We start from the raw sequence: 25923 nt of genomic DNA on the forward strand, positions 1-25923 counted from the left end.
GCAGGTTGCCTCTGGCTTTTGTCCCCTGCGGAGCTACTGGAAACCAGTAGCAGGGAGAAGGAGCTGGGGTGGGACTGGTGCATGTGCGGCGGTAGCATTGGTGCCAACGCTTCCATTTTCCACAGCTTTGAAAAGTGTTTTGCATCCTGAACTTGGCTGGGCTTTCAAATTGCAACATTTCACCCAAAACAAAATATTAACTACCATAATCATCCTAAAAAGAAGAGCAACAAAACCCCAGCCAATGCCTGCTGCTGACTTTGAGATGTTTTCCCTATAAAATAAAATAAATTTCTAAACTTAGCACTGCTTCCAGATGAGCAACTGACACTTTTTTTCTGGATGACCTTATCAAAACCTTGCATTTTTTTTTTCTTTTCTTTTTTTTTAATGTAATTTTGCCAGAATTGGCATGTCTTTGAGCCAACCCAACTGGAAGCGCCTTTACAAGAAGGCGGCAAAGATCATTATTTCTGTGGCTAAACCAGCCCAGATCCTTGCAGACAATGACCCAGCCTTGGTAATGTCTCAAATCATTGGTTTGCATAAATATAGTTTTGCAGGAGATGAAAACGAAAGAAATGGGGCTGTTTGCAGGTGTGCATGGAGGGTTCTGCAGGAAACTGGAAAATAAAGCCAAGCTCCTGCCATCCTTCAGCCTGCAGCCAGCCACATGGACCCCCTCTGCTCTCCCAAAAGAAAAGCCAGATTTCCCATTTCCCTGGCCATCCCCATCCCCATGTTGGGGACATAACATCACTCTATCATCACTTACCCACAGGCAGCAGTGAAAGACGATAACCAGTGAGAAATCAATATAATCCTCATTTTATTTTCACTTTGTCGTGAGTATGTAACAGCATCACACCCGAGTTTATGTTTGTTTAAAAAAAATAATATCATACTGCATTTTTTTTATCCCAACGTTCAGAATAAATGGTAAAAATGTAATAAATGTAAACTGCACTTGGCACCATTTGGATCAATAAATAAAATAAAAAAAAAAAGAGAGAGAGAAAGAACGCATTACGTAGATGGCACACTATGGTATCTAAATAAATAACATAAGTTACTTCGAATAAATAGAGAGTATCTAAAATATAGATGCATTGCATCAACTTCTGCAGATGGTCGGTCAGACCCGACAATACCGGAAGGGAAATGGATTTATCCGGATGGTGCCGAGCGGAGCCGTGGGCTGGACCGCGCGCTCCCACCCTGCTCCCGCCGACGGCAGTGAAACAAGTCTCCTTTTTTTTCTTTTTTTTTTCCTTTTTTTCCTTTTTTCGCCCTCCTCTTGGGCCTCAAGTTTGAGGCTACGCCTTGTTTAACCAAGAACAAAAACATGTGGTAGCCCTATTTACGAAGGGAAGAAGGCTGAGGTTTTGAATACCACCGAAAAATAATTTGTCTTGATAAATTGGGAAAGTGATTTCTTCCCAGCAAGTTTCTGGACCTGTTTAAATAAGGAACTCTCCCTTTGCGAGTGCTTTCATCGAGTGGAAACAATGATGTTAGACCCATTTCCCCCTCACAGATACCAAATCGGGAGTGAGACCATGTCAGCAAATGGGATCCCAACCGATGCGAGTGACGGGTGGATCCCAGCCAGAGCCGGAGCGTCGGCCGCCTCCTGCACCGGCCAGCGTTACACAAACACAGGCGCGTACGTATATAGATGTGTATAGTAAAACACAATGAAACATCCCATAACTCATTGTCGGAGAGCCGGGATAACATAACACTCATATTTTGCGTTGTCACAACCACGAGAACGGTTTTAAACATCTCCTCGTGTTTCCAAACCCCCTGATTTTTCAAACACTGTGAAACACCCTCATCTCCTGGGGAGCGATGCTGCTGCAAACAGCAAAGCTGCAGCAACAGATAGGCAAGCTGCAAAAAAAAACCAACCTAAAAACATCCCCCCGACAAATGTTGCACGCTGTTTATTATTATTAACATTAAATAACGCATGGGATGATGAGGAAGGAGCCAGATGAGATTTTGCTGTAGCTTTGAGTAGGGAATTTTCCATCCTTTTTTGCCCTTTCTGCATTGTAGACATTCTTCCGGACAGCTCCAGCTCCTATTACAGCAGAAAGGGCTGTAGAAATGGAAAGCATTAGGGAAATATCAGCCTTTCTATTGGAACCACATTTCCATGCCCAGGCGGCAGCGAAGCGGTGCAGGACAGCACGGCTTGAGCAACGTTCCTGCAGCAGAGCTGAAGGAGCTTCATGCAGAAGACGGGCCCCGAGTGAGATGCACGAAAGAAGACATGCAAGCAAAAGCCATCCTTTGGCCACGGCTGCGATGCCGAAACCTGGTCAGGGAGTTTTGTGGTTGCAAATCCCAGCTGCAACCCAGCTGCACCCAAAAAAAAAATAAGCAGGCGCAGCGTGCTCGGCCGCCACGCCGGCAGCGGCAGACGTCAGGCACTTCCCCTACACCTCTGCACAGGCCGGTGCTCAGCTGCCCGCAGGGTGAAAGAAAAAAAGACAAAAAAGAAGATTAATTGGAGCTATTCACGTTGGTTTGTAACACACGCATTGCATGGGGGTTTTTTTCTTTTTTTTTCCCCAGTGCGCCTGTTTTGGGGGTTGCAAGCTGGATTTGCGCTGTACGTGGGTGCACCTGGGGGTGTTTTGCAGCTGGAAAGTACGAGAGTGGGTCTGGGGTGCCCGAGCACCCTCCGCCTGCTCCTGAGCCCCCTCACCTCCCCACTGCGCCCAGCAAGACCCTGGTGAGAGGAGGTTCCCTTGGGCCGGGAGAGCCATCAGCCCTCTCACGTAGCTCTTCTGGGTGTCTGCAAATCACGGCACCCTAAATCCCTAGATATTGTAAAAAAATGCCCAAACCAGGGTGCAAACAGCCCCTTGGGGAAATGCAGCAGCTCCGACATCTCCCAGCCACCTCCTTGGGCTCAGGGGAACACAAGTGGAGGCAACTCCAGGAAACCCAGCTGTAAATCCTCCTCTGCCGGTGCCTGGTCCTGCACTGCTTCTGCAACACCTTACCTTGCTTTATTGCTCTAGTTCCTTTTTTTTTTTTACTGGAGGCTTCTGCAACAAAACTAATTTTAGTTTTATCGTAGTGAGAACTGGAAAGCACCCAAGCCCTTGAGAGTGCAGTTATTATTATTAGATTTGGGTGCATTTTTTTTTTTTTTTTTAAAGTCAAGAGTGAGCCGCTTATCTGCCGTGAGCACGGCGTGGATCACGCTGACGGCTGCCCATCTGCTGTCCCCATCCTGCTCCCACTGCACATCCCCCAGCCGCTTATTTTTTGGCCATCTTTTTAATTTCCGTCCAAACTCTCCCTCGTGGTGCTGCCGCACCTTGCAAAGCTGTTTTGGGAGCTCCGTGCACCTGCAGCGTGGCTCGAGTTTGGGCTCAGCAGCTTTTGCATCCCCGGGGTGCAGGTTCGTCAGCCCTTGCCGGTTCACCAGCGTGTGCAATGCCCCGTGGACGGGTTTCACACCCCGCGCCCAAGGCTGCCTTCTCCCTTTCCCAACAGCGAGGGGGAAACTCTGTGTTACAGAGTGCAGGCTGCTTTCCTGGGGACGCTGGGTGCGCGGCCAGCCCTGCTGAAGGATGATGTTTATATTGCTTCACTACATCCTGGCTCCACTCAGCCAAGAGCGGCATTTGGATGAAAAGCAAGGAAAAAAACCCACCAGCCTGGCCCTTTGCAGAGGTCGGGAGTGCTGCTCGTCGCCCATGGGAGATGCAAGGGGGAGAGGTGTCTCCCATCCCAAACTGAGCTGTCCCATCCTGGGGGATGCCGACCTGCTCCCCGAAAACCTGCAGCAGCATCCCTCGGCTGTGGTGGTCACCTGTAGAAGCACTCCTTACCACTATCACGCTGGGATGGAGGTGCGTGCGGTTTTTTCCCCCCCATTTAGCTGGACCGAGGAGCTGGGACACCGTTGCAATTGGGGGGGCGGCAAGCGGAGCATTTTCCCTCGCGTTGGTTAATGCCCAGGACATGACACCAATATTCTCCTTCTGTTTATGATTTGCTTTTTCTGGGAAGAGGGCCAACGGGAGAAAACCCATCAATCCCAGGCAACAAATATAGCCTGCCCAGAAAATGCAAAAGTCTGCGGTCTCATTTATTTCTCCGCAGAGTAAACAAGAGTGACACTGCTGTAAATGCGAACCGGAGCCAAACCCCAGGCCTGAGTCCCCTCTCCTGCACGATTCAAGCCCCGCCGAGGCGATGGGCAATACTCACGTGCTATGGCCGGGAGAGCTGGTCCGGCTTTCGGGGGATGCCGAACCGCGGATGCTCCTACCCGCGCTGCAAACCCGGCGGAGGGCTGCGAGTGCCGTGGCTTCGCTGGTGGCCTCGTGAGGCTCTGTCACCTCCCCGGCGGTGGCAGGTCTCCAGCCTGGCTGCCCGCAGGGGGAGGATGGGAGGTTAATCCAGTTACTTCAGATTATCGCGAGTTTTAAGAAGAAAAGCCCAGGGCTGCAGGGAGCGAGGCGACGGCAAAGGGGGCACGAGCGGGTGCGGGGAGCGGAGCCAGAGCCTTTCCCCCGAGCGCAAACCACTGTTGATGCATCCCAGCTCCCAAACACGGGGATTTGGGGTGCCGAATTGCCCCTGGCGGTGCAGGGACCCCGGCACGGCGGTCACGAAAACCCTGGCAAACCCGCCGGCACCATGCCGTGTAGAGCAACACCCGCGCGACGCCCTCCGCGCACAAAACACGCCGCCCGTGCGACCCGCCGCACCCGTCACCTCCGCGCCTGCTTTGCAACACCCTGGCTGCCGGTAATAATAACGCGACCTGTGCCCGCGGCGTAGGACGCGCCTCGCGCGCCCCGAGCGTCGAACGAGCCCCGCGCAGGTCGCGCGCCCACCGTCACCCCCCCCGGAGGGGCCGACGGGGACCCCCCGGGCCACCCCCGGTGAGGACGACGGCCGCAAGCAGCCGTCACCGCTCCGACGACCGCAGCCTCCGCCGGCACCGACAACCGCGTCTCTAGTCCGGGACGGTAACGCCGAGGGACGCGCCGGCAGCTCAGTCTCTCCTCCTCCTCCGGTCGGAGGTCTGGGGGCCCGTCCCTCTCCGCCCCCACCGCAGCCCCCCGGTCCCTCTGCCTGGCGGCCAGCGGGGTTTCGGGGCCGGGGCATCTCCTCTCCCGCCCGATGGCCCCGGCCCTTCACACGCAGCCGCACTCCTTGGCCGAGAGCTCGTTGACGGTGTAGTAGCGGTTGTAGGCGTCCAGGAAGGAGACGTCGTCGTCGTAGGCCAGCGGCCGGCAGCAGGGTCGAGCCCGGACTTTTTCCTTCTTGATCCTCCTCCTGCTCCTCATGCTTTTCAGCGAGAGGTCGTAGCTCCGGACGGCCGCCTCGCAGGTGCCGCTGCAGTAGCGGAAAAGCACCGTCTCATCCGACTCGTAGCCCAGGCCCAGCTCGCTGACGCTCACCTCCAGCTCCTTCAGGGCGCAGGGTTTGTGGCGAGCGCGGGCGCGCTTCCTGCGGCTGCCCGTCCGGGGGAAGAGCGGCAGCTCGTGGCCCCCCGAGTTCATGGCCTGGCTGTAGCGCTCCACCAGCGCCGAGATCAGCTGCCGGATCTCCCCCTCCGTGTAGCTCTCCAGCAAGCTGCTGTCTGCAAGAGAAGGGGAGGACGTTAGCGGCCGTCCCCAGGGCTGGTGGATGTTCCCCGGGGTGGGCGGGTGGGTGGCTGTCCCCCAGGATGGAAATCCCCTGGGGAAGGTGGACGTCCTCCAGCATGGAGGTCCCCCGGGGAGGGTGGCCGTCCCCCGGCGCTGGCTCCCGGCTCCCTCTGTGCCCGGCACCGATTGCAAAATTCATCCCTGCAGCCCGACGACGCGTGGCCGAACCGCAGCGTCTCCCAGAAGCCGCCTTTGAGGTGTGCGTGAGGTGCCCAAAGGCTTTAAAACCCAAAACCCAAGGCCAGAGATCCCCGTGGCTTTGGGAGCCCCGGGGTGGGCACGGGGGGGGGGGCCACGGCCAAGCCACCCCCAGCCCGTGAGGGCAGAAAGGCGGCAGGGCAAAAAAAAAACCCAAACCCCTCCTTGCCCTTTCCCTCTTCTGCCCTATTTTCTTTTTTTCTCCCTACCAGCTCTCCCCTGCCTGGAGCTGTCCCAAACAGCCCCTTCCGCTGCACAACATCAAGTGCATGCTTAAAAGTCAACTATTTAGGGGAGAAAAAACCCAACCCACAATTAACTCCTGCCAAGCTCATGGGTTCCAGATGTTGCGGCCGGGGAACGGGGCAGCCATGCTCCTCCGGCATGGCTGGATGCTGGCACCGCGGTTGGGATATCGAAAGGACGAAGCGCCTGCAAAGAGCATCCCGGCAGGAATTAAAGATGCCAGTGCTGCTCCTTGGTGGCATCACCCCAATGTGCAAAAAAAAAAAAAAAAGTAGAAAAACCATCTGATCCCAACCAAGAGATGATGCTGCAGAAAAGCCGTGATGGGATTGAGGAGAAACACCAAAAAATTTAATATTTGGACTGTTTCCCTATGGCCTGGGTGGAAGGGCTGCCCCCCAAGACCCCTAGGCGAGCAGCCAACATGCAAACTGTCCCCAACCGCCACTGGCAACTTTGTCCTAATCCTAAAGCCAGCGTTAGTCCAGCTCAGTGCTGGGGGAGGCACAGGAAAAGCGGAGGAAAGTGTAATTTGACAACTTGTCATCGATTTCAAAATTTCAACCCAAAAAGAAGTTCTTCTGGTTTGGAATCAAAACAAACATGCTGGAGATTTTCAGCACGCTGCCAGCGTGAAGGGGCGAGCGGTGCTGCAGGGGAAGCCGCTGCCTCCCTGCAGAGCGGAGCCGTTCCCCCTCGTTTTCAGCTCCTGTTTGACATTTTGCATTTGTAAAAATAGTGCAGAAATTAAAAAAAAAAAAAAAATTAAAAAAGCACATTTGGAGCTAAAAAAGCAGCTTCTTTGCATTAAGATGAGCTGTTTGCATTCAGTTTCCCTAGGTGGAGAGCCGACGTGCTTGCACCAAGGTTTGGTGCCCAGCGGCTGCGTTTTTGTAGGATCCCTCACTCGCCGCCCCGAGCCCTCCCCGCTGCACCCCAAGCTCCTCTTTGACCGCTCATAAAGGGGATGCACGGAAGCAAGAGATGGCGGCGGAGAAAGCAAAGAGGGAATAAACCCGCCAGGCTTTGCTTGCGAGGCGAAAGCGTGCCCCGCTGGGGTTTTGGGGCCGGATCCTGCAGGCGCGGGAGCGGTGGTGGCCCTGGGGCAGAAGTGCAGCAGCTTACACTGGGTGAGCAGCGAGCTGTGGCGTTGCAGGGCCCGTGGGGATCTCCGCGGAGCCGCCGGCAGTGAGGAGGAGGAGGAGGAGGAGGATGCCCGTGAGGAAGACGGCGAGGAAGGCAAGGGGCTGTATTTCCGGCTTCCGTTGAACATGTCTCTACAAACTAAAATGGATAACATGGAACTGAGGAGCATCGATGCAATGGCTGCAAACTTCCATACCTTCATCTTAGAGCAAGTCAGAACATTGAAACTCTGCAAAACAGGCAAAACAAATATCCTTATTACGCGGCCTTCGCCCGTGGCCCCCTCTTCCCTCCCCCCGTCCCCATGGCTCGGGCTGGTGGACCATCTCCCACGGGACCACCAGCATCCCCTGGGCTCCATCTCGTCCCCTCCACCCTCCCGAGACTGGCCCAGTGTTGCAATAGGGAAACCGAGGCACAGAGATGTGGTGCAGCCCAGGGCTGCGCTGCAAAGGGGAATTGGCCACGGCGGGTGGGGGCGGCTCGGGGCTGGTGGTGGCAATGGGGACAAGTCGGTGTCCTCGCCCCATCCATCCCCGACAGCACGCAGCCTGGCCGGGCAGGGGGATATCCACCTCCCCTCGCTCCGGCCAGTTTTCCTTGCACCGGGAGCCGATATCACAGCGGGCAGCTGTGAGTAAGGGATGGGCAAACTCATGCCACGCCGGCCTGTGACACCTCTTCGCCCGGCACATCCCCTTTGGGATGTGGCAAGCAGCGGAATGAGCTCCCGTCTCCATCGTCCTCCCCGCTCCCTCACCGAGCCCCGGTGTGGTTTCATGTCCCCGTCCTTCGGCGAGGCGCGCGGAGCACCGCGAGTCCGCTCCTGCCATCCTCTCACCCAGATGCTCGACTGGAGCCCAAATCCCTCCCCGCCGGCGCACCGACACGGCAGCTCTATCAAACCAAAAATCAAAAAAAATCAAAGCCAAAATCATGAAAACCTCAGGAAAAATGAACGGGGCGGCTGGACTGTCCTGGCGCGGCTGCAAGGCTTGCGGTGGGATGGGGCACCTCGGCCGTGCGGATCACCCGGGGTTGCAGCCCAGCACTTTTTCAAAGCATAAACCCCCCCACTGGCATTTCCCCCACAGGTGAGCCAGGCCCTTACCTTACGCCATTCAATTTTCTCCATCCAAAGCAGATTGGATCTGGTGGGATTTTACAACTGACCCTGCAGCCAGGCAGGACAGCAGGGAATCGGGTCCGTGCTCCCGTCAATGGGCTGGCAGCCATTAAATCCCCATCAAAGACAGGCTCTGGAAAGCGGCATGGACTTGCAGCTGCCTCCTGGCCCCTTTTTTTATTTCAGCTCCTTGCAAACTCCAAACATTTCTCCTTTTTAAATAAATTTTCCACCGGGGAAAAAAAAGAGAGAAGGAAAAAAAAAAAAACCAACCATAACCCCAGTTTAGCAATATTTGCCAAATAGAATTTACCAGGGGAAAAAAATGTTTATTTTAAAATGGAATTTGACAGGTTTGCTTTTACTGTTATTGTAGAAAACAACAAGAAGGGCTGTGAACGCTGCCGCATCGCCAGCAACCCTTTATTTTACAGGATGCAGATAATTGCACATTAACTAACAGTAATTATATGCCCTGTAGGTTACAAGATAATTGTAGAAACCAGCCAGAGTCTAAATATTTTCAACTGGGCTATAAACAATGCCAAGCTAGAAAAAGAATAGTTTTGCCATATAAGGAGGTAAGATCATGAAATCCCGCCGGGGTACAAAGCGGCGGAGCTGGCTGAGACACCGCGCCGATAAGCACCGGCAGCAAAACGTGCGTCGGGTCGAGAGTTTGCAGCCGGCTGGTGGGGAGCGTTGGGAGCACTGGGAGGGGGACGGTGCCGTCCCCATCTGCTGCCACTTCTCCTCCTGCGGAGCCAAGGTCGAGCCGGTCTCCTCGTCCCGCAGGCACGGGGAGGGTGATGGAGGCCGCTGGGTGTGTTTGCATCTACTTTCATCATCATAATTAGGTGCCTTAAGTTCAGATTTCTCCTCTGAGATAAAAGCAGGAGCAGGGAACAGCCACCGAAAATGCTCATTGGCATCAAACAGTTCCCAGCAAGGCAGCGGGGATAGGTGCTAAGTGGTGAAGGACCGAGGAAATTGCAGCTTGTTCTCGGACAGCTTGCAAAATTTGGGGAATGAAGGACTCGTGAAGAAATAGCAGCTTCGGGTGAAGCAGAGGGCACAGGTTTTGGAGGTGGGGAAGGGACCCCGCTTGCGGTGACATGTTGGACGGCAGCGGTTGGTTGTCCGGGAGGACAAGCAGCTTTCGGCAGCTGATGTTCGGGCATTTTGGGAGGTGAATTCCATGGTGGACAACCAGCAATGGGATCACACACGACCTAGAGCTCAACCTTCATCGTCACCTCCCGAGCTGTTCCCGGGGGGCTCAGCCCCCTTCGCCCTGCGCCAGGGAGGAAAGGGCTCTGACGGAGCAAGGCTGCGACACTTGATCCGTCCACCTGGGGAAGGGCCTCTGGCTTACTGCAAGCCCATAAAATTTTAGGAGAGCGGTTTCAGCCTCGCTGCACGTCCCGTAAAAAAGCCTCCTATTTCGGCAGCCAGTAATTTTGGCCCCCACCCGCTCGCCGGTGACCTTTCAAAAGACTAAAACCCTAGTTCCAATGTGCAAAACATTATAAAAAAAAAAAAAATAAAAAATTCTGGGCTTTGCCTTCAGTTTCTCCTGCTCTAAAAAGCCACAGACCACATGTGCCAACCTGTGGGGAAAGCTGAAGTTCAGGGTGAGGGAAAAGGAAAAACACACACACACACACGCACACAGGAATCACAGCCGTGACTCACCCAGGACGATGTTCGAGCTGCACCCTCCCATATTTCTGGTTTCTACGTATTTTAAACCCACTCCCAGCAACAATAAATAATCACAAGGGGTTTGACATGTGCTCCCTTGGACCCGCCGCTGCAGGCATCGCTGCGGGGCTCTCCTGCCACTCTGTTTGGACACATTGGGTACAGCCCCACTGGCTCAGCCCCATCCTGCATCCCTCATCCCCAAAACCTCCCCAGGTGCAGACCTGTACCCAAAGATGCCCGTGCCCCGGGATGCGCCATGCACCCTGAGCTGCCCGGAGGCGGCCGTTTGCACACGAGCGTGCAAAACATTTGCGAGGAGCTGAAATGGGTGAAGCCGGCAGCCGGCGAGACCCGGCGACAGCTCTGGCCATGCTGAGCGATGCCGGGCTCCCATAGGGAAGGGGACCCAGGGCCAAACCTTCACATCTCGAGCGTTTGCTGGCAATGCCAGGCTGCTGTGAAAAAGTTGCCTATGGCTATTGCTCAGCATCTGGTGGGGCAAGTGTTCATAGAATCATAGACTCACAGCATGGTTTGGGTGGGAAGGGACCTTTCAAGGTCACCTAGTCCAACCCCCTGCCATGAGCAGGGACACCTTCAACTAGAGCAGGTTGCTCAGAGCCCCGTCCAACCTGACCTTGAATGTTTCCAGGGATGGGGCATCAACCACCTCTCTCTGGGCAACCTGTGCCAGTGTTTCTCCACCCTCATCGTAAAACTTTTCTTCCTCATATCTAGTCTGAGTGTTGATGAGTCCAAGTCTTGCTCCCGCTGGCACAGCAAGGCTCCAGCAAGGAAACACCAGGGTCTTCCCAGCCTGGACCGTGCAGTGCTGGGCACGGCCGCTGCTGAGTCTTGCTGCTGCTGCTTGTTGCTCCGGTCTCATTGCAGCTACTCCACAAGGCAAAGGTGCAGCCACCTCCCTGTGTCATCAGCTCCAGGCTCGGCATGGCAGGATGGATATCCCATGTTCCCAGGGCCAGGAGGCAGCCCTGCCACTCAGGGTACCCCAGCTGGCACCCAGACCTGGGAAATTGCCCATTAAATCCACACTGGTGGCTCGTCCCTCTTGCTCAAAGCAATTTTGGAAAAAGTGTATTGCATGAGTGGGGATGGGGCGGTGGGGTAGGGACGGGGTTTGGCTGCAAGGTAGAGGTGGGCGGCTGTCAGGGTTTAACCCCAGCCAGCAACTAAGCACCACACAGCCACTCTATCACTCCTCTCCTCAACTGGATAGGGGAGAGAAAATATAACAAAGGGCTTGTGGGTCAAGATAAGGACGGGGAGAGATCCCTCAGCAATTACCATCATGGGCAAAACAGACTCGACTTGGGGAAAATTAACTTAATTTATTGCCAATCAATCCAGAGCAGCGTAATGAGAAATAAAACCAAATCTTAAAACACCTTCCCCCCATCCCTCCCTTCTTCCCAGGCTCAACTCCACTCCCGAATTCTCCACCTTCTCCCCCCCCAGTGGTGCAGGAACAGGGGATGGGGCTGGGGTCAGTTCATCACACCTTGTCTCTGCCGCTCCTTCCTCTTCAGGGGGAAGAATCCTCACTCTTCCCCTGCTCCACCGTGGTGTCCCTCCCATGGGACACAGTCCTCCACGAACTTCTCCAATGTGGGTCCTTCCCACAGGCTGCAGTTCTTCACAAACTGCTCCAGTGTGTGTCCCTTCCCCGGGCTGCAGTCCTTCAGGCACAGACTGCTCCAGCGTGGGTCTCCCACGGGGTCACAAGTCCTGCCAGTAAACCTGCTCCAGCGCGGGCTCCTCTCTCCACGGGTCCGCAGGTCCTGCCGGGAGCCTGCTCCAGCGTGGGCTTCCCACGGGGTCACAGCCTCCTTCAGGCATCCCCCTGCTCCGGCGTGGACCTCCCTGGGCTGCAGGGGGACAGCCTGCCTCACCATGGGCTTCCCCACGGGCTGCAGGGGAATCTCTGCTCCGGCGCCTCGAGCATCTCCTCCCCCTCCTTCTTCGCTGACCTGGGGGTCTGCGGGATTGTTTCTCCTACATGTCCTCGCTCCTCTCTCTGGCTGTCGTTTCTGTGCCCGCCGCAACTTTTTTCCCTTCTTAAATCTGTCATCCCAGAGGCACTACCACTATCGCTGACAGCCTTGGCCAGCAGCGGGTCCATCTTGAAGCCGGCTGGCACTGGCTCTATCGGACACAGGGGAAGCTTCTAGTAGCTTCTCACAGAAGCCACCCTTGTAGCCCCCCCCCGCTACCAAAACCTTCCCACCCAAACCTGATACAGTGGCTCACATGCCGGGCTGGGGGGGGGACAAGGTTGCTCCAGCTTTGCCCCCTCTTTCTGGGGGGGATGGAGGAAGCCAGCAAACCTGGAGCTTTGGGGTGCCACAGGAGCTGTAGGTGCAAAAATGTGGCTGCGAGGGGGGGCCAAGGGACTGATGGCGAGCGCAGGGGGCAGCAGGGCTCGCAGAGAGCTGCAGTCTCATCCGAGGACGCCCGGTCCTCGCGCAGCCTCCTCTGCCAGCAAAAAAAAAAAAAAAAAAATCCTTCTTTTCACAGGGCAAACAGGCAAGTACGGCTGTGCTGGGCACCCTGCTCGGCTTTTACCGCGCGTCTCTGGGAGCCAAAACCCATCGAGGCATCGCAGCTTTACGAGTCATCCTCTGCCACAGGCTGTACCTGCGCATTTATTCCAGCCCCAAAACACACCCACTGAAGCCACGCCAGCCCTGATCCATGGGTCTGTGTCCGTGGTGTGCTGTGAGAGGGCTTTTCGGTCGAGTGCTGGCAGGGTTTGGGCGCTCGCAGCAGCATTACATCCCGGGGAGGGACCCAGGGATCCTCCCCAGCTTGATGAAAGGCCAAAGTTTGCGCTCAGCTTTACTTCTGGAGAACAGCCCGAAAGCTCCCTATTTTCCTGCATTCTCCTGATAATCCATTAATGCGATCACAACTGTCTAGCCGCGCTGTGCCTGCTGCCAAGATGGGAAACTCAATCCCACAGAAGACCCTTCCGTGCCGGACAGCCCCGTTTCAGAGGATCCCAGCACTAAAACCACTCTGGCATGAAGCCTTTGCTCCCGCAGCCTTCTCTGCTGTCACCTGCCCCGCTCTCATCCCCACCGCAGCCAGCTCCCGTCCGGGCTTACTGCTTTCCAGGCAGAGGAGAAACCGCTCCGTGTCCTGAAGAATTGGAAATCTTAAGGAAAAACAACAAATAGCAGCACAGCCAACTCCCATTGCTTAGTCTGGAGGGAGCAAGTTGATTATCTTGGCTCCCCCCACCGCTGCAGATCCTCCCGAAAACCCTCCATGAGCTCCTCGTGCCTCTCATCTTTCTTTTCAAAGGGGATCCAACAAATCCACCCCACGGCCCTAAGTAAACTTTTCCAAGGCTTGATTACCCTCACTGTTCAGCAAAAAAAAAAAGTCAAATCAATTGAGTCTCATTTCTAGTTGGAGTTTTCTTTGCTTCAGCTCCCGAGTGTCGGTGTTTCCGCTGCCTTTTCCTACTAAATCAAAAAGCAGCAACCCCTTCCCTGCAGATGTGTTACCTTCGCTCACAAAAACAGAACATTATGGGCTTCTCGGACTTCCCTCGCTTTTCATGGTCTCGGTTTTTCTCATAGCTCTTTTTTTTCTAACCCATTTCCAATTTTTCAAGCAGACTTAGGATTTGTTTCCAATATCCGCTGACTCATTAAAGCCTCAGCTCCTGGAGTCACGAGATGAAGGAGGAAAAGCAGAGTTTTATTTTTTTTACCCTAAATCCTCCTTGCTGCAGGGGGAAAGAGGAGACGCAAAAACTTTCAGTCCTGACGCTTCAAAGCCCAGAATGCAGAGAACCCAAAAGACATTATATTATAAGTGTGTCATAAATTTTCAGTCGATTCATGCTTCCGGGCATTGACTCATTATTTTCAAGCGCTCGGCCTCAGCCACGCCGCAAGAATGGATGAGGCCACGGAGTGGCCGAGGGTTTTTTGGCAACACAAACCACTTGGAAAGACGAAGGCCTTGATGGGACATCAGAGAGAGCTTCCACCTGCCACACACTATTTATTTTAGTGCCTTACATGGGAGCCAAGCTGCTTTGAAATCCTGGCTCCTCATGACTCACCCCGCAGGAATTAAACAATTTCCATCCAGGCTCACCGTGAAGCAGCTCCAGGGGCTGCCGAAAAGCGGCTCCTCCAGCAGCAGCCTCCGGCTCAACGCCTGGTCCTGCTCGGAGGACGGTCGGCCGGTCCCGGAGAGGATGGGGGTGGCAGAGAGACCACCTGGGCGGACTTTCCGCCAAACTTATCGCAAGCTCCTGACATGCTTTTTGGGGAATTGAACCCCCCCAAAAGAGCATCGGGGTGTCTGACACCCCTGACCAGGGCGGATGCTGCACTGAGAGTACCAGAGCCTGAAGCGGGATGGCCAATGCCCCAGGGTCAAACCAGCCCCCAAATGGCAAAATTGGCCCCAAAATGGGGAGCGTTGAAAGGAAAAAAGCCCCAAACTCTGATCTGAGTTAAACTGTTGGATTTTCCTGCTCGTTTGACAGTAAGTGGGTGCATAAAGGAGGGGAAGGAGGACAATGTCCCCATCTCCAGCTCTGCTCCGGGGACACGGAGTGCCACCGTCTCGGTGCAGACATCCCCTCGGCTGGGGGCACGGGGCAGCGGCACCCACGTCCTTGCCGGCTGCTCTCCCACGCCGGCACCGTGGCACAGCCTGATGCTTTGAATGCCAAAAGCGATGATGGCCGTGGCGCATCGCACAGGCCCGCAGCGTTGGCTCATCCCTGCGCCGCCTTCCTCCCCTCCCCAGCTCTCCCCGCTCCCCCGTAAGCAAAACCAGAGCCGAGCGCGGGACAGATGGTTCTGCTTTGCCTAAGTGAAAACCAGCCCAACGCGAGAAACTCCAAAGCTCTTCCCGCAGCCCCAGCTTCCCCCAGTCCAACCCCCCCCCCCCCCAAAAAAAAAGGGCCGGCCACAAACAAGCCAGACCCTCATCCCTGGGCTCCCTGCTGCAGCCCAGCTCCTCTGGGAAAACCTTTTGGGGCGACCGCCAAAGCCCCTCCTGGCTGCAGCCGCTCGGCTCTGGTGAGGAAACGGCAGCGGCGGAGCTGGTCCCGGACCCACGGGATGGCGGAGGGGGAGAAGGGGCCACGGCTGGGCGGGGGGAGCATCAGCGTTCCCGGCAGCGCGGGGAGCCCCTCGGCTGAACACGCCAACCGTCGGCAAGCTGCACCGTTCCCACGCTGACATGACATTTACATTCAGGCTGAATTACGGCGGGTTTGGTTTACATCCCTCCACACAGCTGGGTAAAAAAAAAAAAAAAAAACAACAACCCAAAAACCCCACAACCCCATCATGACAATAAAAATAATAAGAAAAATAAGTCCTCACCAAGCCCATGCGACACAGCTGAAGGATTTGCTAGGGGCACGTGCGCAGGCGATGCCAGTGGATGATGGCCACGCTGTGCTCCAGGTCGTGGCTGGAGAAGGAAGATTTCACAGCTTTGCCACAGCTGGGATGCTGCGTCTCAACGTGAGCAGCAAGGTTGGGGCACAGCTTTCCAGCCCTGCTAAGCTCAGCCAGGGTAGTTGCCATCAGACGGAGCAGCCCCGCTCTTGGCCCCATCCATATTCCCACCATTTCCCTCATTTCGGATTTCAGGGAGCCAAACCAGCTCAAAGGCAGCCAGGCTGAGCACCGGAGATGGCACCAGGAGGTGGCAGGAATTTCAGGTACATTAACTCATCCGAGCCATACACGCATCCCGCATCCCTCGGCATCTCCGGCGATGTGCCTCACCGAAGGGCATCATCTTCTCCCCACGGGCCGTAGAGCCGGGAACGAGCAGGCACAGGACCCCCTGCAGACCCCACGGCCATGCCGGAGCCCCGCGCCAAGGAGGAGATGCCCTGTCCCGTGTCCCTGAGCTGGGGGAGCCGACGGCACCGATGGGAACTGAGCAAATGCTGCCAGCGAGGGGGTTTGGGAGCTCTTCCAGGAGGGGATGGACCACAGGGGAGAAAAAAAATCCCAATTTGTGCCACGGCCAAGGGGCACCTTGAAGAGCTGTCCCTGCATGGCAGGGGGACAGCATCCTGCTGCCCCAAGCCACGCTGGCTTGGACGGGCAGGAGAAGCCAAACTCACCGGGACGGAAAACCCAGTGCCAGTGCCCTGCGCGGTGCCTGGCACCGCTCCGGTGCCCCCAGCCCAGAAACCCCAGGGCCACGACCCACTCGCCTCCCCTCCCCACCTCCCGGAGCACAGCCAGCCCCACTCAGACCCATTTTGGGGCTCGACTCCTCCAAGGAGTCCTCGCGAGCCAGATGCCGGGATGATGCCGACCAGTCTCACCATCTCCCGTCCCTCCCGTGGGATTTCTGCTCTCACCGTCCGGCGTGCGCCCCGACACGGCGTGGGGCTGCGGGGAGGCAGGCGGCCCCGCGGGACACATCCACGCCGTGGGAGGCAGCGCAAGCCCCCTTTGATTCCTTCCCTGGAGGTCCCACGCAAGCTTTCATGTCATTAATTAACAGGGAATACAGCGGGTGCGTGGCGGGGAGGAATCCCGCTGCAGACGCGGACCCGAGCGCAGCAGCATGGTGATTTCTGCCGCGGTGTCCCGCTGGGTCCCCTTGTTGGGACCGGCTTAGCCCTGGTTGGGCTTAGCTGATCCCTGCGTGGGCAAATAAAGATGCTGCTTTCTCTCCAGCCTTGGCTGCCCTCATCTCCCACCCTGCCGCTCCCGTCCTTGCCGCTCTCTCTGTCACTCGCCGGGGCACGATGGAAGCAGAAACGCAGCTGCAATATAAATCAGCATTAAAAAAAAAAAAAAAAAAAGCAGTTTAAATGCAGCACGACTCACTGCAGTGTTCACCCTGCCCGGCCAGCACAGGGACACCCGGGTGGTGCCTGCACAGAGGTCTGGGGGCACCCGGCCAAGACCTCCACCCCTAACATCCCTCATATGCCAGTTCTGCAAAAAAATCATTGAAAACATCACATTTTGGGGATCTCTGTTCTTCTTCCTAGCTACAGCGTTTAAAAATCCTAGCTGGTTCGACATGGGCGGTGTGGTCCCCAGCTCGTGGGTTCCAGCACGTGCTGGTCCCCTGCATGTCCCTACTGACCCTGACAAGGTGTAACTGCTTCGTCAAGGTCAGCAAGGCTATAGCAACCCAAAAACCTTTATAAGCTGATTCAGTCAGGTCTAAAGCAGCAGCAAGAGCCACCCTTTATGATAAGAGATGAGTAATTAGAGACAAAATTATGATAAATGCTTCAGGATGGTATTGCTTGGCACGTCAGCTGGAGCAGAGAGTGTCGCTTGTGGCATGATGCGAAATAACGCCGTAACGGGAAACGAGGTGGGAGTAAAAACTGCAAAAAACCCCCATTGATGCAGCCAAATCCCATTTGCTGATGGGCAGAGAAAATAAAAACATATCGTTTGAAATCCCACTAAACCTAGGACGGTTTCTGTACCCCTGCAGGAAATCAGGGATAACTCCAGCCAAAAAAAAAAAAAAAAAGCACAAGCAAGACCCCCCGCAGTGCTGGGCACCCATGGGTGCTGGTGTGCCAGCAAACAGCAGTCTTATGCACTGCCTGACACTGTTTCTCCAGCCCAAAATTTCCCCCTCATGCTGAAACCTGAAGTCTGAACGTCAATTTTTTTTTTTTTTTGGAGTGACAAACCACCCCCCCATGCACTAAATAACCGTGCGATGCCAAAAAGGGGCGGTTTGTCGGAGGAAACTAATTACTGTGGCTTGTTTGAACAATCCCAGTGCCTCAGGAAATAGGGTTAAAAGCTTAAATTTTGGCAGTGAGACGGAGCCCAGGCCCCAGATGTGCTTTCCTCTGGGCCGGTTTCGACACCGCTGGTATCTGTGAGCTGCCACGGGTGCGCTGGGGGCAAAATCTCCTTTTTTCCCAAGAAAGGAAAAGCCCTTGGTGGGATCCAGGAGGGAAAAACACGACAGAGGCAGGAGGGCAAGAGGGCTGCCATAAAAGCATCGCCTCCTCCCACGCAGCAGCTTTGGCTGCTTTCGCCTTCCCTGTTTTGTAGGGTTTTCCTTCTTTGCGGATTTGGCTGGCGTCGCGGCACACTCCAGCTCCCCCAAATCCCCAGGGGGGTCACTGGACTGCCGCGTGCCTCAGTTTCCCCTTTGCAAAAATGCCCTGAGAGCATGATGGCCCTTGAAGGACTCCGTGTATTAACTCCCCATTTTTCCAAGGCGCCCTTGGGAGCAGAGCGGCCACCTCTGGCTTTTCCACACATCTCCAGTGAGCTGGCATGGTCCCTTCAGCTCCCACCTTAATAATTCCCATTCTCATCCCCAGAGAAACAGATCCTGCCCTATCCCAGCATCCCTGCAAGCAGGACAGGTCGAGCCAGAAACAAGCCATGTCGGGGGCAGGACGAGGGAGTTACAGCCCCCAGGTGCCCGGCGAGGGATGAGCACCCATCCGCATCCCTGAACAGCACCCATCCGCATCCCTGAACAGCACCCATCCGCATCCCTCAACAGCACCCATCCGCATCCCTCAACAGCAACCAGACCAAGAAGCACTGGTGATGCCGATGCCACCTCCAGCCTGGCAATGGGAAATCCCCCGTATCTTCACTCCTTTTTTCTCTCTCTATATTTAATTTCTTTTTGCACAGAAGGAGTTGGCTTGTCAAGGCGCCCGCCGGGGATTACAGCGCTTTGCTGAGGGCAGAGAGACCCGAGAGAGGTTTGCAAATCCAATTTGCACTAAACCCTTCCAGTGGGTTTTGGACGGTGCACAGACTAATATCCCATTAGCATTTACTGTCCGACTCCAGCAGCAACTGCCGACATATTGAACCACTTAGTGCTGCTCCAGAGTGAACAAATGAGAAATTCCTCCTGAGACAGCAACAGCAGTGGACTGGGAATGGAGATTTTTGGGTGGTGGAAGTTCAAAACTGGGAGATGCTTGGGATAAAGAGGGCTGGAGATGATGGGAATAGCTGGAGGGTCCCCAAAAGGCAGCAGGTCAGAGTCACCTGGGCCTTTGCATGCAGAGATGCCGATACGGTGGTGCAGCGTCATGCTGATGCAGACAGACAAGTCCCCGGAGCTTTCCTGTCGCTGTGGGGAAAACCTGCTTGGGATGCCCTCAGGGACCAGAGGCTTTCAGCATGGAAGAGCCACACAGCTCCTGACAAAGCAAAGTTTTGCCCTCTGAGCCCTCCGATCACACCCAAGCGATCCCAGGACATCGGTGTGGGAGAACTATGGAGGCATTGCCCTTCCCACCCGTCTCCTGCAACTCCAGATCGGATCTAATTGAGCTTGTGGATAAGAGATTGGGATCGGTTTTCCTGCCCCCAGCCGACAGCGTGGTGTGCTCTGCGCTGCCATGAAACGCTCTTTGCAATCGAAACGCGGCCGTTCAAACCCTGCCCGTGCTCCTGTGGAGAAGCCGGCACCGTCAGCAAGGTAAGGGCAGGACTGCGAGGCGATGTGGGCAGGAACAATCTGCCCCTTTTCTGCCAATTTTCCACCCTTCCCAGCCCAGAGGTTGCAGCGGGACCCGCTGGCGCTGCTCGGAGCAAGAGGAAATTAAAGAAAGCGCTGCTGGAAGATAACGGCGCGGCTGGAGGAAGAGCTCCAGCAAGAAGATGGGATTGCTGCGCATCTCCTCTCCTGCTGCCTGCGGGAGCGGAGCCGGCAGGCACAGCCAAGCCCAACACCCCGCCGTCATCCCCGTCCTGGCGGGGAGCCCTGGGCCAGCGTGCCGATGCCACCTCTCCTCCACAGCCCATCCCTCCACAGCTCCTGTGCCGGCGTTTGGGGATGGAAAAGATAATTGTCCTCAGTTCTGCTCCCGGAGACAGGAGGAGGGCCAGATCCCCCTCGGTCCTCTGCCAGGGAGATCCTACCGCAAGTGATGCTTTGCCAGGGCACAGCCGGCCATCACCATCCCTTCGTGCCTATGCATCCCTCCTCCGCCCGTGCTCAGAGGGCTCGTGCCACCCAAATCCTGGCTGGGTCCTTTCAGCCTCTCCCAAGCACCCTTGGGCACTAAACAGGCGCGTGTGTGTCCCCGGTTTGGGGAAGCGAGGTGATGCCGCCGGCACCCAGCCCGGCTCGGCTCGGCTCGGCAGAGCATCGCTGCCAGCGGCCGCCTCCCGCGTCCTCCTGCCACGTGCGGCGGCTCCGCCGCTGGCACCATCCCTCCCAGACAGCTCCGTGGAGCTGCTAAGCCTCAAAAATGTGCTCTTAATAAGCCAGCACCACTTAACGAAGACGGCAGCTGCCCTATTAAATCAGAGGCGAGCCTTTCCTCGGGGACACCCCGGAGGGACGGGACTGGTGTCCCCGGGTGGGATGCAGCACCTGCTCGAGGGGATGAAGATGTTTTAATTGGTACCCAAGGTTTTGGCTGGCTTTGGTCCCCCCATGTTGCACAAGGGCACAGCATCCCTGCCTGTCATGGGGAAGGCAGCAGAGAGGGAGAAACCCAGGGAAAAGCCAAAAGGCCACTCCAGCACCTTTCTGGGAGCGTCCCCTGTCCGTTCCTCCCGGCACGGCTCTGCTGGCTGCAGCCCAGAGCTGCTTGGGGACGACAACCGCTGGGATGAACACCACAAGGATTTGGGATTTTGGCTTGCAGCCCTGTGGTCAGTGGCACTGGGACGAGCTGACCCTGCTCTGCTCCGGGAGCGCAGCACGAGGCTGCCCAGGGCAGCAGGACTGGGGGCTCTGCCCCATTTTACGGGGCCAAGAGGTCTTTGGCCACCAGCCGCCTTCACCAAGTCCAACAGCCCCAGTGTTTTATAGGGGAGGGTCAGGGAGCAACAACAGCCGACAATAAATACACCCCGTGCTCCCAGCCAGCTCCATCAGAGCACAGCCAAAACCAACATTATTAAAAGCAAAAAAGCCACCACAAGCCATGCAGAAGCCCGTGGCCTGGTCAGCGATGCGAGCGCTCAGCGCTTTTGCAAACAGCTCTGCCATCGCAAGCGAGACCCAGAGACGGCAAAGACGGGGCAAAAGTGGTTCTCAACCCAGGACTCGACCAAAATGTGTTTGTCGATGCCTGGATGCCCCTGGAGCTGCCATGGCCTGGAGACAGCAAGGGTAGTGGGCTGCCAGCCCTCCCCAGCCCCACTGATGGCTGTTTACTCTATCCATCTGCAAAATCTTGGCCTATTTGCTTGCTTTACATAGGCTTCAAAAATCAGCATTCATTTGGTTCCTTCGGGGACACATTTTTCTCCCTGGGAAGGACTAGGAGTGGGCTTACAACCACCTCACCCCTCTGCCACAGCCTGGAAAAAAGCAAGCCAAGGTGAAATCGAGGGGTTCCCTAAAGCCCGGAGCCCCATTACAGCAAACTCCGCAAGCCCGGACCCTGCTCACGAATGATCTCTTTGCTCAGCACCGGGCATCGCCCAGGAGAGCTCACGGATGGGATTTCTTGCCCTGCCCCAAGCACCACGTAGCCAGGTCCCTGCGCTGCAAAAAAGCTGCTGAAATAGAGAAAAATGCAACTCCTGCCATGGATTATTGCGGCCAGGGAGTGATGCTAAAGAAGGAACTTCCCCTCGTGGGACATCTCCTGCTGCGCCGGGGCTGTGCGGGGATGCCGGCTCCTCGGAGCGCTGCCTTCCCCCAGCAAGCGCCGGGCAGGGCTACCCTGCTTCCCTCCCGGCAGCCACCATCCACCCCCTTACACACTCGGTTTGGACAAAGTTCAAAGGAAACCTTTTCTGCTGGAAAAAAAAAAAAAAAAAAATGTGGTTCCATCAAAATCAAAACACTTCATGAAAACCAGCGTTGATGCGGCTGACATTGCTTATTAGGAGACTGACATGCTGGCGACGCGGCCTTTGAACAGCTGAGGAAGGAAATGCTTTTTTGTCGTCGTTCGAGAACAACGCGGTGGCAAATAGATATTGTTTCAATTTAGCTCTTTGGATGCTAAGTTACAAAGTGAGCCCGTTTTGGGTTTCGTGACGAAGAAGCGATGGGAACGAAACTGCTTGTGGCATTTCCCTTCCCAGGGCGATCGCAGAGGGGGTTGCTTCGTTCCTATGCTCTCGGGATGCTCCTTCACACGAGAGCATCTCTGCACCGTGCCCGGCACAAGCAGGAGGGAGCAAGTTTGGGCTTCTTTTCCTCTCCTCCAAGTTTAATGGAGAAAGACTCTACTCCAAACTGGCCAAATCCCAGAAAAAGCTGGGTTGGGTGGGATTTCTCCAGTCCAACCAGCTAACGGTAGAGCTGGAGCAGACGGCTCACCCTGACCAAGGGACCGGTCCACCCCATGGCTGCATCGCTGCGGCAGCACTCCTGGGATGCCAAGTGATCCCTGGCACAGTGGGAATGGAAGGACCGGGTGGTACCCGGGTCCTCACCCCCTCCCTACACACACCGAGCCCTGGGAGCCACTGGAATGGGATCACATGCTGCTGCTCTGCCGGGCTTAGCAAGGGTCCTGGAAGTGGGATAGTGCACATGTGCTTTAGCTTAGAACAGCAATGAAATTGCCTGTGGCACCAGGGGGAAAAAAAAAACCAAACCACACCAGTAAAACACACACCCCAGTCCTGAGCTGCACGACTGCACCTCCTGCGACGGACACCCACGCGGGGTCCCTGGACCTTCCCCTCCTCTCAGCATCTCCCTCTCCGCCGAGGCTCAGCCCCCCTGGGTACCGTGAGATGCTCTGTAGGCAGAGGCTGACATCAACAGGCAGTCGTTGGCTCTTTGTGACCCCCCCCAAGCCCACCCCTGCGTGGGCATGGTGTGGCTCAGCATCTCACAGGATGGGGCTCTCCTGGGTAAAAAGCTGCCTGCCCTGTGTGCTTGAATGCCACCGGACCGGGAGCGTGCATGGCATGCTGCGCTGGGGACAGCCAAGGTGACGCCTGCTCTGGCCACGCTGGGCTGTGTTTAGGGCCACACGAGAGGTATCTCGACCTCAAAAAGTGCATATTGCAAATCTTAGATCCTCCCTTGCAGTCCCCCAAAGGTGGAAATCAACCTTAAAAGCATGCCCTGGAGCCCCCGAGCCTGGTACGGTCACAGGAGAGCAGCCCAAGGGCAGCCCTAGGAGGGGCCTTTCACTGGGAGAGCAGGGAGATGGCTGAGCGGAGAGCTGTGATTCGCATCTGCACCGTGGGAGGGCACCCAGTGCAGCCGCAGCCAGGCCTGCTCCAGCACCCAGCACCACCCAGTCCTCCCTCAGCACAGGCACCCAGGGGTGCCCACCTCCCAGTAAGAAGGGACACCGGAGCGGTGCCAGGACCTGCACGTCCACCCCCCCGAGCTGTGTCACAGCAGACTGGACCAGCTCGTCTTATTTACAGCCCGGGGGCTGGATGCCAGGAGGCCTGGAAGGTGCTGGGTGCTCCCCTTGCCCTTGAAAATCCTGTGACCGTGCAGCCCGGGAGGAGCCTGGCCCCGGTGCCGCATCCTGCTGCGAAGTAGCTGCAACCGCACACAGACTGATTGCAAAGCGGGAGGGACAGCCTGGCATCCCCCCGGGATGCCTGCAGCCGGCATCGGGATGCACTGCACCTCCTCTGCTCCTTCCTCCAGGCAAGACACGAGCTGGACCAGGATTGAGCAAGCACTTCGAAATCCAGCGCTACTTAAAAACTTGAAATATAGAAACGTTAGGAAAGTCTCGTTTTCTCCCGCCCTGCTCAGCCCTGGAGCTGCTGGGGACGGAGGCGGAGGACGAGCCCGCAGCCTGCCGCTGGCTGACGGGCAGCTCTGTGGTGACACTGAGGATGCTCACACCGGGGCACTGCCACAGCCCAGAGCAAATCTCGGGCGCAGCGTCTCTAGCTCTGCTTTGCAACCCGGAGTCAGTGCCGTGGCAGGTAGATTTGGGTCTGAACCAAAGGCCCTGTTAAAACCAGCAGCTAAAAAACCAAAACCAAGTGCTCAAGCCTCCTAAAATCTTGCCCAGAAACCCCCACTTCCCTGCTCGACGCTGCCCTGTACCATGCAGCATCTCGGCCGCTTCTGCCATTAAATCTAGGAGCACCCACAAACACGAGAGTCTGAATTTGGGATCCACAGATGATCCTGGCTTCAGACCTGGGAGTTCAGCACACATCCAGGACTCACACGCCGCTTCCGACAGCAGGCAGTCCCTTCTCCCGCTGCGATAAACCATGCCCTCGACCCAGCGCCTAATTGTGGATTGGCTCCCGAAGCAACGATGGGATTTAAATCAGTGCTGGCTACAAGCTACCATATATGTGCAATAAAGACATCCGAGGTCTAAGCTGTTTTTTTAAAGCCTTCGTACAGACCGCAGCAAGAGTGGGAAATTCCCTCCCTCGACGCCGGGGTGAAATTCGCCTCCCAGCCCCTGCAAAGCTCTGGATATGGTTACCACAGCTCGGCGGCGGCCGAAAGCTGGCGGCTGGAGCCGGGAGAAGGTGACGGGGTTGCAGATGCAGACAGAGCCCGGTCGTAGATCCTTCCGTTTCTTAAAACTAATATTTAGACAGGACGCATTTTTTCCCCCCCACCTCCTGTGAATAAACTGCACCCTGAGCCGTCCCTCGCCGTGTTTGTGTTTCTGCGTGGCGGGACGGTCTCCAAGTATGAAGCAAACTCCTTCGGCAGCCGCAAAGGCCGCCCCGACACCGAGCGGGAGGTGGGCGGTGGGGGGCCAGATCCTGGCTCTCCCCCCCTAATTCCTCCTCCTCCTCGCATCCTCCGAGGAAGCTCAAAGGACCCGATTCTGCCCCGTTTGCGGGTTGGCAGCATCCGACCCCGCCGGGCTCGGATGGGACCGGGGAGAAATAAAAAGGGGCAAAACCCAGGGCTGGGCACCGCGGGACCGGGTTCCCCCCCCAGGGGAAAGAGGCTCCGCCGGGACCCCCGGAGCCGCCCCCCGGGTCCCGCACCGCCGGGTGAAGGGCAGGATCCGTCCCGGTTGCGGGCAGGTGCCCGTGGCCGCCTCTCCCGGAGCCGGGAACCGGGGCCGACCGCGGGGCTTACCTGGACGCCGGGCCGGTGCTCAGGGCTCAGCGGCGATTCCGTGCCGGGGCCGGGACACGCGTGGGACCGGGGACCGCCATGGACGAGAGGCGGAAAGGCTCGCTACGGCGTGGGTCCGCCTGGGCTGGGCTCGGCACGGCACGGCGCGGCTGGAGCACGGCACGGCACGGAACGGCGCCGGGGGGGGGGGGGGGGGGGGGGGGGGGCTCGGCCACCGCCTCCTCCCCGCGGCGGGGGGCGGGTTTGGAGCCGGCCGGTTCCCCCGCCCCACCCGCGCCCGCCTCCACCCGGTCCCGAGCCGGGCTGCGCTCCGGTGCCGGTCCCGGTGTCGGTGTCGGTCCCGTGGCCCCCCCCCCCGCGCCGGTGGAGGCACCGGTCGCCTCTCGCAGCGGAGCCGATGGGGCCGGCCCGGCCCCGCCCCGCCCCGCCCGGGCGCAGCCAGACCCCCCCCCCCCCGGTCCTGCCCCGCAGCCCCGGTCTTGCCCCCCCCAGCATCGTCCCGCTCCCCCAGTTCCCAAATCCCGGACTCCTCGGTCCTGCCCCCGCCCCGCATCGCCCCGCTCCCCCAGTTCCCTGCCTCTGGACCCCCCCCCCCCCCCCCGGTGCTGCCCCTGGACCCGGTGCCCGAGCCCTGGCCCGCGGAGGGCTGTGCGGGCCGGGGGCTTCGACCCCCCCCGGGGAGGCACCCACCACGCAGGGCTGGCTGCGGGCAGCGCCCAGCCCGGTCTCAGTGCCTGAATCTCCCCTCACAGCGGTACCCAAAGCCCCCCCCAAGCTGCATCCCTTCCCACAGCGGTACCCAAAGCCCCCCCA

At 57.1% G+C, this 25923-nt stretch overlaps 1 protein-coding gene and 1 long non-coding RNA gene across 3 annotated transcripts; both read right to left on the bottom strand.

Moving 5' to 3' along the window:
* Positions 1–812: 812 nt before the first annotated feature.
* On the bottom strand, positions 813–4715 carry LOC115349329. Its single transcript, XR_003926059.1, has 2 exons — positions 4240–4715; positions 813–2107 (listed from the first exon to the last, which is right to left on the bottom strand). It is a non-coding gene; the product is annotated as an uncharacterized LOC115349329 (long non-coding RNA).
* Positions 4716–4759: 44 nt separating this feature from the next.
* Positions 4760–25431, bottom strand: LOC115349318 (neurturin-like). Of its 2 annotated transcripts, none has more exons than XM_030033431.1 (3): positions 25111–25431; positions 7260–7418; positions 4760–5623 (listed from the first exon to the last, which is right to left on the bottom strand). In XM_030033431.1, exons 2-3 carry the CDS (start codon positions 7405–7407, stop codon positions 5175–5177), a joined length of 597 nt encoding a protein of 198 aa, XP_029889291.1. In that variant the 5' UTR covers positions 7408–7418; positions 25111–25431; the 3' UTR covers positions 4760–5174. The 2 variants fall into 2 exon arrangements, with proteins under 2 accessions (XP_029889291.1, XP_029889290.1); XM_030033430.1 differs by having other exon boundaries at positions 7260–7509.
* Positions 25432–25923: the final 492 nt, after the last annotated feature.

The sequence above is a fragment of the Aquila chrysaetos genome, chromosome 12 (genome assembly GCF_900496995.4).
Source record: "Aquila chrysaetos chrysaetos chromosome 12, bAquChr1.4, whole genome shotgun sequence".
NCBI classification, from domain to species: Eukaryota; Metazoa; Chordata; class Aves; order Accipitriformes; family Accipitridae; genus Aquila; species Aquila chrysaetos.